General features: G+C 44.8%; 1 protein-coding gene across 1 annotated transcript in view; it reads left to right on the top strand.

Annotated features, from left to right (window-relative positions):
* Slco3a1 (solute carrier organic anion transporter family member 3A1) overlaps window positions 1-17,154 on the top strand; it is a 294,528-nt gene extending 277,374 nt beyond the window's left edge. The window contains 2 exon segments of the mRNA XM_051148731.1: window positions 7,976-8,218; window positions 16,481-17,154. Coding sequence (XP_051004688.1) covers window positions 7,976-8,218; window positions 16,481-16,563 — 326 coding nt within the window. The 3' untranslated portion in view covers window positions 16,564-17,154.
* The last annotated feature ends 306 nt before the right edge of the window (window positions 17,155-17,460 follow it).

The raw sequence follows: 17,460 nt of genomic DNA, 5'->3' as shown, positions 1-17,460 counted from the left end.
TGCAGGAATATGGACTGGAGATAGGCAGATGGGGTAGGGGGAAGGTGAGGAGAATCATGAACCATGACTGGGCTGTCCTAGGGTGACAAAAGCAAGATTCTGTATTTTCATCATATATGGCTTTTGAGCACATGGAACATAGCTTGTAGGGGGTCTCCTTTATTTCACTTTTATTGCTTTTCATTTAAGTAGCAACATTTGTCCAGTGGCTTTCATAACTCAACAGGGGAAGGCAGGAGCACAAGGACCAAGGTCATCCATGTCTACACAGAAAGCCTGGGCTACGTGAGACCATCTTTAAAATATAGTGAGGCTAGTGACAGAAGTGAAGCTAACGTGACTGACGGTTGTGCCTGGGCTAACTAAAGAAGAGGTAAAATGGGAGGTCACAGAAAGTGGCACAGACATAAAGGAATCATAAAAAGTTGATGGGATGGGGCTATAGGAACTAGTGGTATGCAGTGAGCAGTGAGTGAAGACTTGGAAACCGTGACCTGAGCTGCTGTATCTAGCTTTAAAATCTCAGAGATGTTAAGACATGACAAAACCTGAAGCCCGGCTGACCAGAGAGAGAAACAGGGCAAACTGCTTAAGCATTGAGAGCAAGCTATTAAAAGGAAAGAGTGTGGTAACACGTATCCAGTTTGTGTCATCCAGGGCAGTGGCAGAAGTGGAGCAGAGAAAGAGGCCACAGAACTGGAAGAGGGTCAGTCAACTAAGAAAGAACTGGATGCTCCCTCAGCACAGTGCCAGAGTGTTGGATCCCTTCTCTTCCTGCTTCTTGCAAACTGATGATTGCTTTTCTGTCTGGGTTATAGGTCAACCATTCGTTCATGAGTCTGATCAAGAATCTCAGTCCTGGGGCTAGAGGTGCTGTGCAGTGGTAGAGCACTTCCTTGCAAGTATAAAGCCATAGGTTTGATTCCCCAGCCCTGCTAAAGCAAACAGCTGAAGCCCCTAAGGTCAACTTTCTGCCATGGATGTCACATCAACTGAGCATGTACCGAGGTCTTCTTGTAAGACATCCGCAAAGAATGTGAAGGGCCGGAGACACCATCCTGCCTTAAGGGCCTGAGAGTAGGGGTGAGGCAGGTGAGGGGAAGACTTACTGTGAGCAGAGATGTGGACCACCTTGAATTTCAAGGGGGAAAGGCTCCACCCAGCGATGGAGCAGAGCAGGTCTCAGGTGGACGCGTGGATTCACATTCGGTGGTGTGATGAAAGAAGATCAGCCTGGGAGCGAGGCTGGTAGGATGCAGGACAGCTGCTCAAGAGCATCAGGGTGTGGCTGGGGAGATGGTGCCTCATTTGGTAAAGTGCTTGTTGCACAAGTATAAGGACCTGAGTTGGGAATCCACAGAACCCACGGAAAAAGCTATGATCCCAAACCTGGGGAGGCAGAGATAGGAGGATCTCTGGTGTTTGCTAGCCAGCCAAGACAAATAGGTGGACTCCAGAGTCAATGAGAGACCTTATCTCAAAAATTAAGGTAGAAAACAGCTAATGAATCACACACACACACACATGCACGCACACACGCACGCACGCGCACACACACACGCTCACACGCACACACACACAGACACCATGTGAGACTATGCTGATCAAGACTTTAACAGGAGTCCTGAAAGGCCAGGACCAGTGATGGCTACAGAGTAGAGACAGTGTCTGTTAAACCACCTCCCTATCTCTGTAGCCACCTAAGTACATTGAGCAAAGAAGAAACAGAGACCAAGATGAAGTTGATGTTTAAGTTCGAGTCCCGGCATTCTCAGAAGCCCTGAAGGGACCAACAGAAAAGATGCAACCAACCAAAGGTCTCAAAGGCACTGAGAATAGGCTGGACTTGATCACGAAGTCTGCGCCCACCAGTCACCATGCTTGGCTTGACAGAACTGTCCTGCTAGGCAGACAACATTGGAAGGTTCTGTGCGCATGTGCATCTGCATATGCAGGTACATTCCTGCGCTGCCTGGCCTTGGAGCTTGTCTTTGAATCATGAATGACTCTAGAAAGGCATTTCTTAGAAACCTGATGCAGATCTTTGTGGGTTTGCTGGACTCTGGCCCCGAGCATAGTACGGGACAGAAGAGTATACAGGTGAGTGGAAATACACACATTAGTTCGTGCTTTATCAGAAAAAGTAAGCTCCATGCACTCAAGGACCCCATGTGGGCAGGAGCAAGAATTAGTGTCGGGAAGCAGGGAGAGCTTCTCCCCTCACTGGTGGTCCTGTTTTATCCACAGTTGGTTGGCACCAGCTGCACACCAGGGTCTAGAGACAGCCCCTGTTGTCTGCCTGTGCAGACTCCACTCCTCTTACCTGGCCTGGAGTGATACCACATTGACCACAGACCCCTCTGTGGCCAGGCTGACCTCTCAGCCATTCCTGTGAAGGTGGCCTTGGGCAGGCTACTTAAGCTCTGGACACTTTTCTGACTTTTTAACAAAGGGCCCAGGAAGGAGGTGAGAATGCATAGCTCCTGTCTTCTCAAAATTCAGAAAAGTGAGCAGCAGGTGTCCCTGGAAAGCACCTGCTGATGTCAACAGTCTGGTCTCTTTCTTGGCATTGCTGAAAGAGAGAAATGCATCAATCTTCAGGAGAATACACCTTTTGACATTCTCCTCCAGCTGGAGCTGGCTGTAACAGTAATTGCTCCAGGTTGAATAGAGACTCTGGGGTGGATTCAGATCTTGGCAGGTGAGCTGAAGAGGAAGGGACCATTATCTTTCTAAATGTAAACGGCACAGTTATTTTCAGCCTCCGTTTTGTCCTGTAAATGAACGTGGATTTATTTTTCTTACAAAAGCTTTTCAATTCACTCTTTAAGTTGAGACCAAAGGATACGAATTGGTCTTCCTCTCAACCATGGGAGTGAATGAAAAAGCCAAGATACAGGGGCCCTGAGGATTAATCTCTGTTAATAGATTCTGGAAAAACAGAGACTCTTGTTAAGCAGCATAGCAAGCTTTACTCACATACTGTGTGTGTGTACATATGTATATATGTAAGTATATATGTGTAGATATTTATATCTATATGCATATATGTATGTGCGTGTGTATACAGATATATGTACATATATACATTTGAGCAAGAGTATAAGGAGGATTTGATCCTTTTAATCTTTTTTGAAATAGTGAGTACCATTGAGCTTGTCATATACCCTGCCAAACATTATGAAGGCCCTTCTGAGGCATGTTTCACACACAAGCTCTTGTCCAGGATACACAAAGAGGAATGAAATGCTCTTACAGACTCCAAGGAAAAGAGGAACACATGGTGTCTAACAAAATATTCCACCACTGCGACCCTGCCTCCTCATTGCTTCTATAACAAGAGTGTATATCAGACTGAAGATGCTCAAGCAAGAAGAGACACTGACGGATACCTGGCCCCTCTTCTAGAAGCCCCTGATTGTCCCCCAAAATAGACTCGCTCTTACGGGGTGACCCACCAACTCTTGGCTTGAAATGATTTTTTGTAGCACATTTGTTCCTGTGGAGTTGGGGTTTTTAAAAAGAGGGTGGGTGTTCATTAGGCAAAGGGATTCGGGGCAAAACCCTAAAAATGCAGTAAGCACCTGATTTGGTGAGCATTCTCCACCCACACTTTCTCAACCAAAAAACAAATTAAGCTCCAGACTAAAGTACAGTTTGGGTGCTAAGGAGATGGTTCAGTCCTTACAGAACTTGAGGACACAAGTTTTAATTCCCAGCTCCTGTGAGGAAGGCAGTCTTAGTGGCATTTGCCTGCACTCCCTGAGCACGTGGGAAGCAGAGATGGGCTTATGTCTAGAACTCACTGGCAAGCCAGCCAATCAGCAACTTTCAGGTACAGTGAGAAACTCAGTCTCAATAAATAAACAAAATGGAGGGGGTTGAGAAAGACACTTAATGTTAACTCCTGTCCTTCATACCCACCTGCACTTGCACAAGCATAGGCACATACACATGAAATACACCCTTACACCAAGAAAGTAAGTGTTCCCATTTTATAAAGAGGCTGAGATTCAGCGAAGTTGTGTGGCTTTCACGATGTACCACAGTTCCCAAGTGGCAGAGTTGGAAGGGAAAAGTCCTCTTTCATCAGAGGAACCCCAGATGTCAGCTGGGGGTCCTCTATGGAAAAGAAAGGTGGTGAGGACAACAGACAACTAAGTGTCTCTTCCTGCTGACAAGTGTCTGCCAGTACTGCCAACAGCATTCTGCCAGGTACCAGAGAAGCTTGTTGACAAATCAGGCTCCCAGTTTCTCCATGCATTAACAAGCCCAGAGGAAGCAGAGCTCTCTGGTTGGCAAAGATCTGAACTCCTGGGTGTTTCTCTCTCTTCACACTTCAAAACAGAGCTTCCACAAGCTTAGCGGGAGGTAAATAAACTGTTCTCGCTCACCCTGGAAATCCAAGATAAGAGGTCTAAAATGTCTTACACTAATGATCTTTGAATTAGAAGCAAAGTAAATTACTAGGTTTGGGTTCTCAGCCTCTGTCTCTGTACAATAAAAGAAGTTATGAGTTATGGAAGGAATCGTGATAGATGGAGCTGCACCCTCTGCAGTGCTGGGGCGGTTGAGGTGATGGTTACTAATAGTATAGAAATCTCTCAGTGGTCTCAAGGTGAGACAGCATCTTCTGCACAAAGCTTGTTTTTATTTTTCCATTCAGTTCAGTGAATTCATAAATACATACAGATGAATGGCTGGATGTGAAAATAAGTCAGGAGGATAGGAGTCTGATGAGTGATCACTCAGTGGAGTTCCAGAGTAGCAAAGACTTCCAGAGAAAAAGGGTGCTTCAGACCTGCATCTCTGCAGTCCCTCTAATCCAGGAATTTAAGTTCTGATAACTTAAGAGTCCACCTTTGGTAGAGGATTGCAACTCAACAAAGGGGAAGGGTGTCATTTAGCAGAAAAGAAAGCTAATGCCATATGTAGAAATATAAAAGAAGTCTCGTGAAGACTATTCTCTGGTTACCAGGCCTAACATTTATTCTAAAGTCTCACCTTAAGTCCCTGTATAAGATGAATGAATTAGTAAAAGTTCTGGCCATGTGAATGGGGTCATGCCTCTTGCAAAAACATGCACATCATTTGAGCCCGAGATGGTGATATTAGCCCCATCTTATATGGAGGCACTGAGAGATCAAGTGGAATGCCTCAGAGTTTTCAGCTCCTTAAAAAAACAAACAAACAAACAAAAAACCTCTCTCATCTACATCACCGATGTCGCTAAGATCTTGAGTATAGCGTGGAAAACTTGATGGACACTTGGCTTTCTAACTACTTGAAGGCTGTTTCTAGTTCTTTCAGGGATATCACTGTCTGCTAGGGGAACCTGACAATTGCATAAAACTGACACCTTTGAAGCACAGAGTACGCATTCCCTACTTAAAGACAAACTGAATATTATAAATCAGAACTCTCACCCAGAGACAGAATCATGAAGGAGTTAGTTGCATAATGAGTTTGAACTTATACAAGTACTAGCAAATGGCTCCTTTACACTCCAGATGTCCTGTAATGTTCTAAATATATATATATTCTGATTTGCCAAACTTGCCATTGTGTCCAAGAATCCGTGTATTATGGAGTAAGGGACACCAAACTCTAAGTTCTCCCTGTGGCAGACTTTTTCAACGGGATGTCCTGTGAAAAGGGTGCCCATCAGTATTGGCTCTTCACTGCTGGGTGACTAGCATCTAAGGCAGAAGCTAATGATCTCAAGATTGGCCACAATAGGTAGGCAGAGCATTTGGCATCTAATCATGAAATAAAACCACAAGAATCAGGAAAGGTGAATGGATTTACACTGCCCCACTGTGCCAGAGAATAGGTCAAATCAGTGCCATTTGGCTGCAGAGCCATCCACATGTGCATCAGTTGCCATGGAAATCTCTCCATGTTGGAGTGGACAGAGCATGCTCCAGCTAACCTAGTGGGGAAGACACGAACTCCTGAGCAGCCTTGGTGCCACAGGGAGTGGGGCAGGCATGTTTCCGTTCTGCAGGAGCGAAGAAGTCTGCACCGGGAGCAGAGAACAGCTTGTAATGGATTCTGAGCTTACAGTATTTATTAAATCAAGCTGCTTGAGGAGTTTAATGAGGATTCCAATAGAATCCATCTTGTGCGGTTTCTCTCTGAGGTAACAAGCAGCAGACTTAGGAGAAGGGGCCAAGACACCAAGATATAGACCCCACCAATCCATTCAGGCCTGTCTTAAAACAAGGAAGTGCTGAAGCCATCACCATGCAGCTCTCCCATCCCTTAGTCCCACACCTCCCCCCCAGCCCCTCAGCATGGTGGTGCTGTATTATCTAAATATCTGAAAGACCATGTGTGGCTCTGGCCACTGTGGATGGAGTTTGTGGGTCTCTGAACCCTAAAATGTATGCTTGGCTTGGAGAATGCATCTATTTTTCTGGTCAAGGGGTCTACATGCAATCAAAGGCCTCCAATGAAAAGTGAACTTTGAGTCAGGACTGGCCCTGAAAGGAACAACACTTCAGAGAGCTGGCAGACCAGTCCTACAGTCTCAGGATTATCCCTCTCTAATTGCAGCCTTCATGTCTCACAATTGTGGTCTGTCACTGAAGCTGATTGGTCCCATATTCTAGCCTCAGGGAATGGTAGAATTCCTGAACAATGAATTTGTATTAATAACTTATTCATTTTTCTTCCTCGTCCAACAAATAAGGCTTCTCAAAACAGACCAGAATCACTTGGGATTTTTTTTTTTCAGTGCTAAGGATCAAACCTAAGGCTTATATTTTATTTTCAAAATTCTAATGACCAGGGCTAGGAATCTGGCTCAGTTGGTAAGGTGCTACCATGCAAGCAGGACCTGATTCTCACATTAAAACAAGTAAACCAACAAAAAACGGTTGCAACTCCAAGGCTGGGAGTGCAGCACAAACAAGTGAGTCTCTGACAGTCCCTGAGCAGCCAACATAACTAAACGGGCCAGTCCCAAGGCAATCAGAAATCCTGTCTCATAAGATAGCTGACCTCTGGTTTACATACATACACACACACAAGATACTAATGACTGAGCCCAGAGTAGTGGCAGGCACTCACGTACCTGTAATCCAGGTACACTAGATGCTGAAAGAGGAAGATCACACAAACCCATGAATTAAGACCAGCCTATGCAATATAACAAGATGTAATTTTTAAAAGAAAGAAAGAAAAGAAAAGATAATGACTGAGCTGTATCTCCAACACTGGGGCTTTTGGCCATCGGTTGTTGGTCTAAGGCAGGTCAAATGACCCTTGAGCGAAGGGACAAGAGCTGGCAAGTCAACCAGCAGATTGCCATGGGCCTGAGTTAAGAATAAGAACAGTTTTCATCTCATCTTACATTTCTGAGGATGGCTGTGGGTATCTGCTGCCAGCTCTGCGTGAGAAGAATTCACAACAGTTTAATAACGGGACAAACAATAATCATGAATACGTGTCACATTTCCCATTTTAAACTATAAGTGTGTCCATTTATGTGCTCACACAGTATGACCTATTCACGTTCTACTGCTGGCCCCTGGTGCCTCCAGTTGGCAGCTCACAAGGCCCTGCAAATGCCATTCAAAAGGGCAACGAGCAGAGCCACACACCTCTTTGAAATTCCCTCTAGGAGGCTAATAGTAAGAAGGCTCCAGAAAAGCCTTTATCCCCTCTCAGAATAATGACAGCTGTCACTTCTACCGAGCAACCATGTCACAGTTAACAGATACAATATACCATCCTAAAGGCTTTTCCCGTATTAGCTTAGCTAGCTTCAGGCACAGAGGGCTCAATGGTTTTGTCTGGATAATGAAGGCAGAGCTGGGATTTGCATTCACATAGTTTGAACCAGTGCATTGTAGAGCCCAGTGATCCCCGTAGGTAAACAAAAGCACAGCCAGGAATGCCAGGGATGGAGGAGTCCTTGTCTGCAGTGGGTCATCTATCGGAATCTGAAATGCTCTCTTCCCTCTCACAGGTTTCATTCCCCCACCTCTCATCTTTGGGGCTGGCATCGACTCCACCTGTCTGTTCTGGAGCAGCTTCTGTGGGGAGCAAGGCGCCTGTGTCCTCTACGACAATGTGGTCTACAGATACTTGTACGTCAGCATTGCCATCGCGCTCAAGTCCTTTGCCTTCATCCTCTACACCACCACGTGGCAGTGCCTGCGGAAAAACTATAAACGCTACATCAAAAACCACGAGGGCGGGCTGAGCACCAGTGAGTTCTTTGCCTCTACTCTGACCCTAGACAATCTGGGTAGGGACCCTGTGCCCGCACACCAGACACATAGGACAAAATTTATCTATAACTTGGAAGACCATGAATGGTGTGAAAACATGGAATCCGTTCTATAGTGACTACAGGAGGGCTGAACTCTGTATTTGTGAACAAAGGGTCATTTTTCTTAAAAAAAAAAAAAAGGAAAAGAAAAAAGGTTTTCAAAACAGATGTGTACCCCCCCCCACACACACACACACATGCAGTCATGCATACATATAAGACCTTTGTCCTTTTCTAAAAATCAGAGCCAGTCAGGATTCATAATAAAGAGAGAATGAGATGGCCCTGGAGGACATGCACACTGCTGGGCTCAGAATCTTCTTGGAAGGCACCTCATGGTTTTCACGATGCCGACAGCTACAAGCAACAGGCACTGCCAAATTCAGGGAACACTTGTGGCCAACTTGGAGGACGGACGTTGCTGGATATGCATACACATACAAAACTTAAAAAGCATTTTTTAAAAAGTCTACTAAATTCACAAGTTCAAGTTGAAAACATTGCCAGATTAAGCACTAGAAACACCCTCTCCCTCCAGTGGGGTGTGGGGGTTACAGGTTGGAGGGGTGGAAGCCCACTCTTCTCTCCAACTTTCACAATATGGGTCACTGTGTAGACCACTTACGCAGTCTACGTGTGGTTCAAGTCCCCAGAGCTGTTGTCTAAGAGATGGGTGATCTGGACTAGAGTCTGTGGTTGGCACCTTTCACCAGCTCCATTTCCATGTTCAAGACTGAGGGCCCAAAGGGGAGTTGGGGGGCATGTACTTCCCCATCTCTTAGCACCTCCTCCCTACCAGCCCCACAGTGTGACCTCAGGAAGCCATGGGCCCTACCTGGCTATGACTGACCTGCTCAGAGCCGGTGAGCCCCAATATAGCCCGTCATTTGCTTACATTTGCCAAACATTTTGCCATTTTTTTCAGAAACAACAAAAAAACAAACAAAGCGTACGAGTTTCCAACTGTTGTATGTATAATCCTCTAATACTATTTTTAACTACTTCTAGAATCTGTGTTAACCCTTCAGTCACTAACAAAGCTTTTACTTTTCTCCTTTTTTAATGCACCAAAAATATAAAGTGATTCAAGGGATGCAATTAATCTATTGTAATTTTTATCCTTATTCTGATACCGTGAAAAAAAAAAACCCACAGTGTGTTATGAGAAAAAAGATACTCTGGGAAGAGTATAAATGCAGTTTTTAAATAATCACATTTGAGATAACAGGATAATGTGACAAGTTGCATACCTGCCTTCTGGCTTTATTGCCCATGATGATGTCACTGTCATGGGAGGCTCTTTTATATCCATGCTTCATGTCCCAATGGGCATTCCCTTCAGCCTGTGAAGGAGACTCACTCGGATGTGTTTATGTGGGTGGGAGCCATGCCCCTGGGGACAGGAGAGACAGCTGTTGAGTAGGCTCTCTGATATCTGTGATCATAAACCCACAAGCTCCTAAGTGACCACATGTCCGGTACATGAAAGTGTTAGTGACTGGTCCCAGGTCAGTCCTGAATTCTATGTGTCGAAAGTGGCTAAGCCTCCGAAAACAGCCCTGTCATCTGGGATAAGAGTCCCATGTGGGAAAACTCTCACACCAGCACACTTAAGACAATATGGCCTCTCCCATCAGGCATTGGGTCAGATGGGAACACATACCTACATAGCAAGTCTCACCCTTCATGCCTCTTCTTTGACCCTTGTTGAAGACATACCCTAAGGATAGACCACAAGGGATGCTTGGCTTTATTTTCCACCTTAAACGTCAGGTAAACTCATCATTCACCTGAAGCAATGAAGGAATAAGGCCAGAAGAGTAAAGACAAGAGATGTTGTGCCAAATTTTTGATAGTGTAAGTGGGGAGGTCTGGGTAATAATAGCCCCAAAGTAAAGGAGACAGCAGCAAGGACAGCCAGGAAAATGCAGTGTGGCTGTGGTCCGCTGCTCCATTCAGGGTGCTACTAAAACAGACCTTCCGTCTATCTGCCTAGCATTAGCCTATCCTTGTTCATGAACATGGGGTGCTCATCAGTACCATCACTAGGAAAGGGGGAACAGTTCTCCAAACAGTTCATAAAATGGAAGTTTTGTTGCTCTGAAGGCTTTAGGCACATTCCGATCAGGTTTTGGTTCAGTCTCGTTTTGAAAATGAATGACTAATGGGTTACTCCCCTTCTCTCTACTCTTGTGTATCTCTCCAAACTGAGGCCCTGGGATGTACACTCTGTTTCATGAGATGATTTGCTTTTTGGAAAAAAAAATATAATTTTTAAGCTCTTTGTATCTTGGATTTTTTCCCCCTAAAATGTTCTTAAAGATAGCAATGGAACCCAACTCCAGGGCTCACTTATATCAACAGTTATTTATAAATTTAAAATCTCCCTGTGGCAAAATGATTCCAACGAATGTTGTGCTATCTTTAAATTTTTCAATTTTCTCATGTATGACAGAAGAGAAAATTCAATCTACTTTTAATTTTCCTTTTGCATTAGATATACACACATACATATTTTATATATATAATACTGTGCATCTAAGGCTACATCCAGCCCCTTGGTTGTCTGGCTTTGAGTGGCATTCTAGATGAAAACTTCCCTGATAAGATCTCCCTTGAACATACAGAAAACAAGCCTGGGATGGATGGAGAAGACCTTGGAAAATGAATGCTGGAGTTGTCTCTTCTGCAGTCTCTTCCTCCATTATCTTAGTTGAATGTACCCAAGGATGGATGAAAAGATCTCTGCTGCAACCTTTGTAACTCTTACTTGTAGACCAAGCAGGTTTTATGCTTTGTATCGGTGTTGCTTCCCACACGTGGGAATCCCACTTTTCTTCCCTCAGCTGAGGCTGTGTGCTGTCAGGGAACACCTGTGCCTTTGTTACTGCCTTCCCACTTCCACAAGGAAGGCCATGAAGCTCTGGGGATAATAACAAAGCCACGGGGTGCCCAGACTTTTCTCACAGGTAATAAAAAGCAAGAGAATCCATCTTTTTCAGTTCCCCTAAGGACCCCACTGCTAGTGCTTAACAGCGAAATAATAAAGAAATCCAAAAGCTCCAGAGGAGCCATTTGAGAGTTAACATCTTGCAAGCAGAAAGGAGTGTGTGCTTCTCACTCACAATTGTTTCTTTTTCTCTACCTCACAGTGGGATAGCTGCTCTAGGAATGACTTTTCAAGGAGGGTTGTGTGATATCCCTCCATTCAGCTCCTCAGATCTAGTAGTACCCTGGAGTTTCTCCTCACACTGTTGAAAGGCTTGTAGGTCTGAGGTAATCCACGGATGTGCTGCACAAGGACACTCAGCCAGCCAGTCACTAGAAGTTAGACACACTATCCCTGGGGAATTTTCTGAGTGAAAGATTCTGTTTTGATGTGGTTCCTACTCAGTCCTCTCCAGTAGCTTCCAGCAGAGGCCATTATAGAGGAACACAGAAAGCTTAAGTCTGTATATGGGCTCACCGACAAATGCCCTGAGGAGACACAGTAGCTGGCCAGCCATCAGTCTGCCCATCTGGTTTTCCTGCCATGTGCTGCTTCTGGTCCTGGGGAGGAGTGAGTTCCTCATCAGCCTGGGTTTGCCAACCATGGGGTGTGTCATAAGACCTACAGGAGAGTCCTGAAAAACATCACTTGGTAGTATTAAATAAGAAATGTCAGTATGTAGAAATCAACTGTCTGATCAAGCAATCAAGGACAGAATAAGTTACTATTGCTGTTTTATTGGAGTCATACTGTATTTTTTTATGTGTGTTTGGTTGGGATGAGCAAGGAGGCCCAAGTGAGAAGCTTCTCGGTCTAACAGATGGAAAGTATTTCTTTTCTGGCTCTTGCCGTTCTTAGCTGATTGTTTTAATAGGTGGGACAACCAGCTATCTGGCCAGATGTCAGGGACCGTACCAAACAGTGGGGCATGGTTATTCCTCTGTGTTTCCTTCAACGCACTTAATCTTTAAGTTAAGAATCCAGGTTGAATATGTAAGAGGCACCAAGCTTCCCAAGAGAGGGTGATAGTGAAAGAAAATCCGGTTTAGGAAATTCATTTGGGACCCAAACCTAGTCCTTTTCCTCCTGCCCTTTTCTCCTTTTCACTTATTCAACCTCATCTAACACACACCAAATTCTACCTCTCTGAACAAAACCCTAACTTCATAGGACAACTGAGCCACAACGACAGGTTATTACTGCCTGAAGGGTTTTGCTGTTGTTCACATGCTTTTCCTAAGGATCACTTCCTGTAACACCTGGAGCCCATTACTCTACACAGCCTCCTTTGCTCTTCACACATGTAGAGAACCTCAGCTACTGCCAAGTCATGGCAGGAACCAATATGGCTTAGCAAACCTACCCTGGGAAATTCAAACATGGCGCTTCTGTACCTCAAGAATATATGCCTGCCTCAGAAATGAAGACAAGCATTCATGCTTTGCAGAGACCATTTATGACAGCATAATTTTTCACCGCAGTGTTTATTTCTCTCAAGGACATGGCGCTTGGACGTGATGTATTCATTCTTCCATCTAAAATGTTGGGCTGTGTGCCATCCTCTAGACTAAGTATGTGGCTCCTCTCCTCCAAGAGCTCACAGCTCAGTGAGCTGGACAGACTGGAACACAAACAAAATCAGCAAAAAGAATGTTCCAAGCCAGGTTCTGTCTCGATGTGAGAGCTGACTCAGAGCTGATTCATCGCGGCAGCAAGCTTTGACCGATAGGTTGCAGTAATCAAGGGGAGAAAAAAACGAAGGCAGTGTTCTAGATAATAAATAACAGTGGGTGTCTCCCTAATGGTTACTAAGAAGACAAGGGAGAAAGTCACCCCAACCACCACACAGATAGGGCCACCAAAGCAGGGCCACGCATTACTCTTGTTTGGGATTATCTAGTAAAATACCTCAAGCCTTGTAGGCCATCAGACTGTCAAAACTACTTACCCTGTTGATGTCACCCAAGATTGGCTTGAAGCAATAAATGAGCAAATGCCTGGGCTGTGTACCAACAACGCTTTCTTTACAAAGGCAGGCAGTAGCTAAAGGGAAGACCATGGTGTGCTGAGGCAGTACCATCTTGGAGACACCAACAATTCAGCATAGGTAAGGCAGATCTAGCCCCTAAATCTTGGCCATAGCATGGGCTGAGTCTTTTCTCCAAAGGGTCCTGAAATAGGTGACCATCAGCCCTAATGCCCCTGACCAGAGAAGTCTAATTCAAGTATGCTACTTGTTTCTAAAAAATGGGGAAAGTGTCCTTTTGTCATCAGACTGTGTAGTTTAAGGCAACCTTTTTTTCCCCCTTTGAGCACAATAAAGAATTTGAACTACAGAATCTATTGTCCCCTCCAATCTGACACTTGGCATTTCAACTAGACTGATCAAACCTTTCCCCCCATAAATGACGGATACAAATGCATGAGGGAGAAAGATAGGAAACAGGAAAAGAAGAGTGAATCCAGACACTGAATAGAGCTTTTAAACCCTTTCCCTCCTTGGCACCAACATAAAACATTGGCACTCTAGAGCCAATCAATCTGTCAGGTAGAATAATTGGTACGCACTAGTGCTAGTTGATAACAATAGTCACTAGCATTTATCAGGTATTTACGCTGAACTGGCTGCTGGGCCAGGCTGATGACATGCATTAACACATTTAATCTTAACACTAGCCCTGTGAGGCAGGAACTATTTGCTAGTTTCATTTCACAGAGGAAGAAAATGAGGCTCGGAAGCATTGAGAATTGGTTCAAGGTCTTGAGAAGAGCTTCAAATGCAAGCCTGTGAGTCCAAAGTGCCTGTTGGCAACCATGATAGATGATCTCTCCCTACCAAGCAAGAAATGAGGGAACCTTCTCTGCCTCCAGGGAAAGCCTAACCTCAAAGCCTCCAGCACAAATGGACTGGAGGCCTCACACTCTCCGTATGCCCCCTGTTATAATAAACAGGACACAATGGCAGCTGGAATCTGGAGCTATTCGGCTCTCCCTCTTTTAGCCATGTTCTTTATCCCTGCTCTCAGTGGTCCATTTCTATAAAGAGTTCCACCCGAGATAGGCAGGGAAAAGGAAAAGGGATGCATTTTGAAATGTATCAAGAATCTTGGAGGCTGTATTCAGCTCCAGGCAAGAGCTCCCAACCCCTATCTCTTAAGAGGTATCATAGCACCTCATGCTCAGCCCTGACCTAGAGCCTTCAAACATGCTAAATGTTGACTTTGTCTGTCAGTCTATCCAGATTTCAGGCTTTGAGAAGCTGACTATCTAGGCATTTCCATTTTTATAATAACTCAAGTCGACAATCAAGGGCTGATAGTAATCATATGTCTTGAATATTTTCCATAAGGCAGAAGTGATTATTATTTTGCTATGAGCAAATGGAATAATGTAGCCGATTTTCTGGAGAGGTGACATTTTGTAGGTTGAAATTTATGCCTTTTCCTTACTGTTTTTCTTAAGTTCATACTAATCAAATAGAAAATGGCTCTTGTGGAGATAACTTTGGCACAATTGTTTCATGTGTAATCTGAGGCCATAAAATGAGGCAGAACTGTGAAATGCAGGGAGCTCACTATAAGAACACAACCAATACACAGCTTGAGTCCAGCGCTTCAAAGGGAGAAGGGGTTGGGGGCTCTTCTTTATAGCGCCTGCTAGCCTCATGCCAGGTCTGAGAATGCAGACCCCCAATTGATCCCAGCAGCCCTCTTATGTCATCCCTGACAGGTAAGTCATTTCCCCTCTCTTTACAGATCAGACAAGGAAAGCCCAGAAAAGTCAAGGTTCCCAAGGTCACCAGGTAGTTAGGTCATCAAGAATCCCTACCAGGTCTTCGTAATTCCTGAACCATGCCTCTCACTGGCCCAGCACGTCATCCACCAAAGTGGGAACTTGGAAGCCAGCAGAGCATCTACCTATCGTCCCACTGTCCCACTCCCACTGAGAGTTGATAGTTTAAAAAAAAAAAAAAAACATGAGCTAGAACTAGAAGACCTCTGCAAACGCAGGACCATAAAATGAGAAAACCTACCACTCTAACAATTAGCCTTCCTCCTCCCACCTTAGCCATGTCAACACTTCCCAGCAGTTGTACTAAGAAGCAACTCAGCTCTCTTTCCTGCCCAGCCACAAAGAATAGTGATAACCCATATGCAAATTTCCTTCATCCCACCCTGCCCTGACCTTGGCTTCTGTGGAGATGGTGGTCTGACATGCTGTTTGTTTGTTTGTTTGTTTGTTTGTTTGTTTTTGATAAAGGGTTTCTCTATGTAGTCTTAGATGTCTTGAAACTTGCTCTGTAGACTAGGCTAGCCTTGAACTCAGAGATCTGCCTGCCTTTGCCTCCTGAGTGCTGGGGTTAAAGGCGTGCGCCACCATGTCCCGCTCTCTCTCTCTCTCTCTCTGCAGACTGTAAGAACGTGAGCCTTCCAAAAAGTCATGCACAGAACATGGGTTTCCTCCTCTCTAGGCCAAGTCTCTGCTTGTAAATGCTGTGTAAAGTCTGTTGCCTTTTAAACCACCAGGCCAAAGTTGAAAGATGGCAGATCAGTTACCAGGGATATCTGTGGTGTCCCCATACCTGCCGTTGAACAAGAAAGTCATATGTCGCCACGAATGAGCTCTTCATGGCTTACAGATTATCAAGGGGATGAGATAAATGTTAATGCTTTTTTTAAATAAAGCCACAGCATTGTTTACACAGGCATGACCTAGCCTCAGACCTGGCTCCAGTGAAGAGAGTGCTTACTCAGCATGCAGTGACTGTCTGGATGAATGGACAACAGTGACCCCAAATGCTACAGGAAAAAGCATGGCTGTGGTTCAAGTGGTTTTCCCTGGTACTCAGCCTCCTCTTAATAAAGATACAAAGTGACATTTGGAGTCCAAGTAACATCTATCACTGATGACTTATGTAAAAGAAAGACAAAGTTTGGGGTACACCTAATCATCCCCAAAATGAGTATTAATATGAATGTACAGATAAATATGCTTTGAAAGATCCAGCCTTCACGAGCGTCTGTGGGCTTGGAATCTGGTCTGTTGAGGGTGAGATGGAGAAAAAGCTAAGCTTTACTGCTGTTACTCCTGGTCACCCCTTTGGCTGGAAAGCCACGAAGCTACGATGTAAGACTAGTAGAAAGTAGGAAATTCAGAAAAGACCCATTTCTTTTTTCCTTTTGGCTCTTTTCCCCTCCCTTTCTCTTTAGGCACAGAGTATCAAGACATTGAGACTGAGAAAACCTGCCCTGAGTCACAGTCACCTTCAGAAGACTCGTTTGTGCGAAGCTGAGGGCTGTCCTCTTCGGCACAGCCCACCGTCACCACCACTATTACCACCACCCACAGACCTCGAGGCCTGACATAGCCCTGTGCTGCCCAAGAACCCACAGGTTCCCATGTGGATTATCCGATGTGTGGTCCTTTGAGGCCTCAAGTGCAGGCCTGTGACAAGGACTAAGGAGGCGGCATGTGGTCAGGGACCCTCCAAAGTGGGCATCAGTTCTAAAACGCCAGGTTGACCTGATGTGCAAATTTCCTTTGGCCTAACCCTCTTCTTGCTTCTGTGGGGATGGCTTTCTGACATGCTTTAGGAAACCCCCTCTGGGGATGCTTCTCTGACCGAACACTCTTAACGGTTCCAAAGAAATCAGCAGAGGCACGGCTTTAACAGGAGGGTGTAAAAATCCCGATTCCCAGAAGAGAAGAGGACGAAAAGCACATACTTAATAGATTCTGAGCGTGGTAGCCTGTATTTTTGCAGCTTATATTTTCCAGATGAGCAGTTTAGAGATACATGTTATAAAGTATATACTGTACATTTGCTGAAAAATTATATTAAAAGCACTATTTTAATTCTTTCTCTGCCTCGTGCTGTAATCTCTGTTATCTTTCCTGTGTCTCTGAGTAAAACACACTTAACCGGAGTGTGCTTCTAACTGTGTATTCTATATCTGTGGCCTTTGGCATGTTTTAAAAGAGCACAGGCCTTGGAGTCAGAACATACCCAAATCCAATCCTCCTTGCAGCACGTACTACTGACATAATATTGATTGAGTGGTCTGACACAATGGAGCCTTGGTGTCATCTGTAAAGTGGGAATATTAAACAACTGTACTGAGACTTAAAGTGCATGTGAAGGCACCAAATTCAGAGTTCTGCACAAAAATTGTCATTGTGTCCTCCGCGA

The sequence above is a fragment of the Acomys russatus genome, chromosome 7 (genome assembly GCF_903995435.1).
Source record: "Acomys russatus chromosome 7, mAcoRus1.1, whole genome shotgun sequence".
NCBI lineage: Eukaryota > Metazoa > Chordata > Mammalia > Rodentia > Muridae > Acomys > Acomys russatus.
The sequence above is the reverse complement of the archived record's forward strand: the minus strand, read 5'-3'. Positions and strand labels throughout refer to the sequence as shown.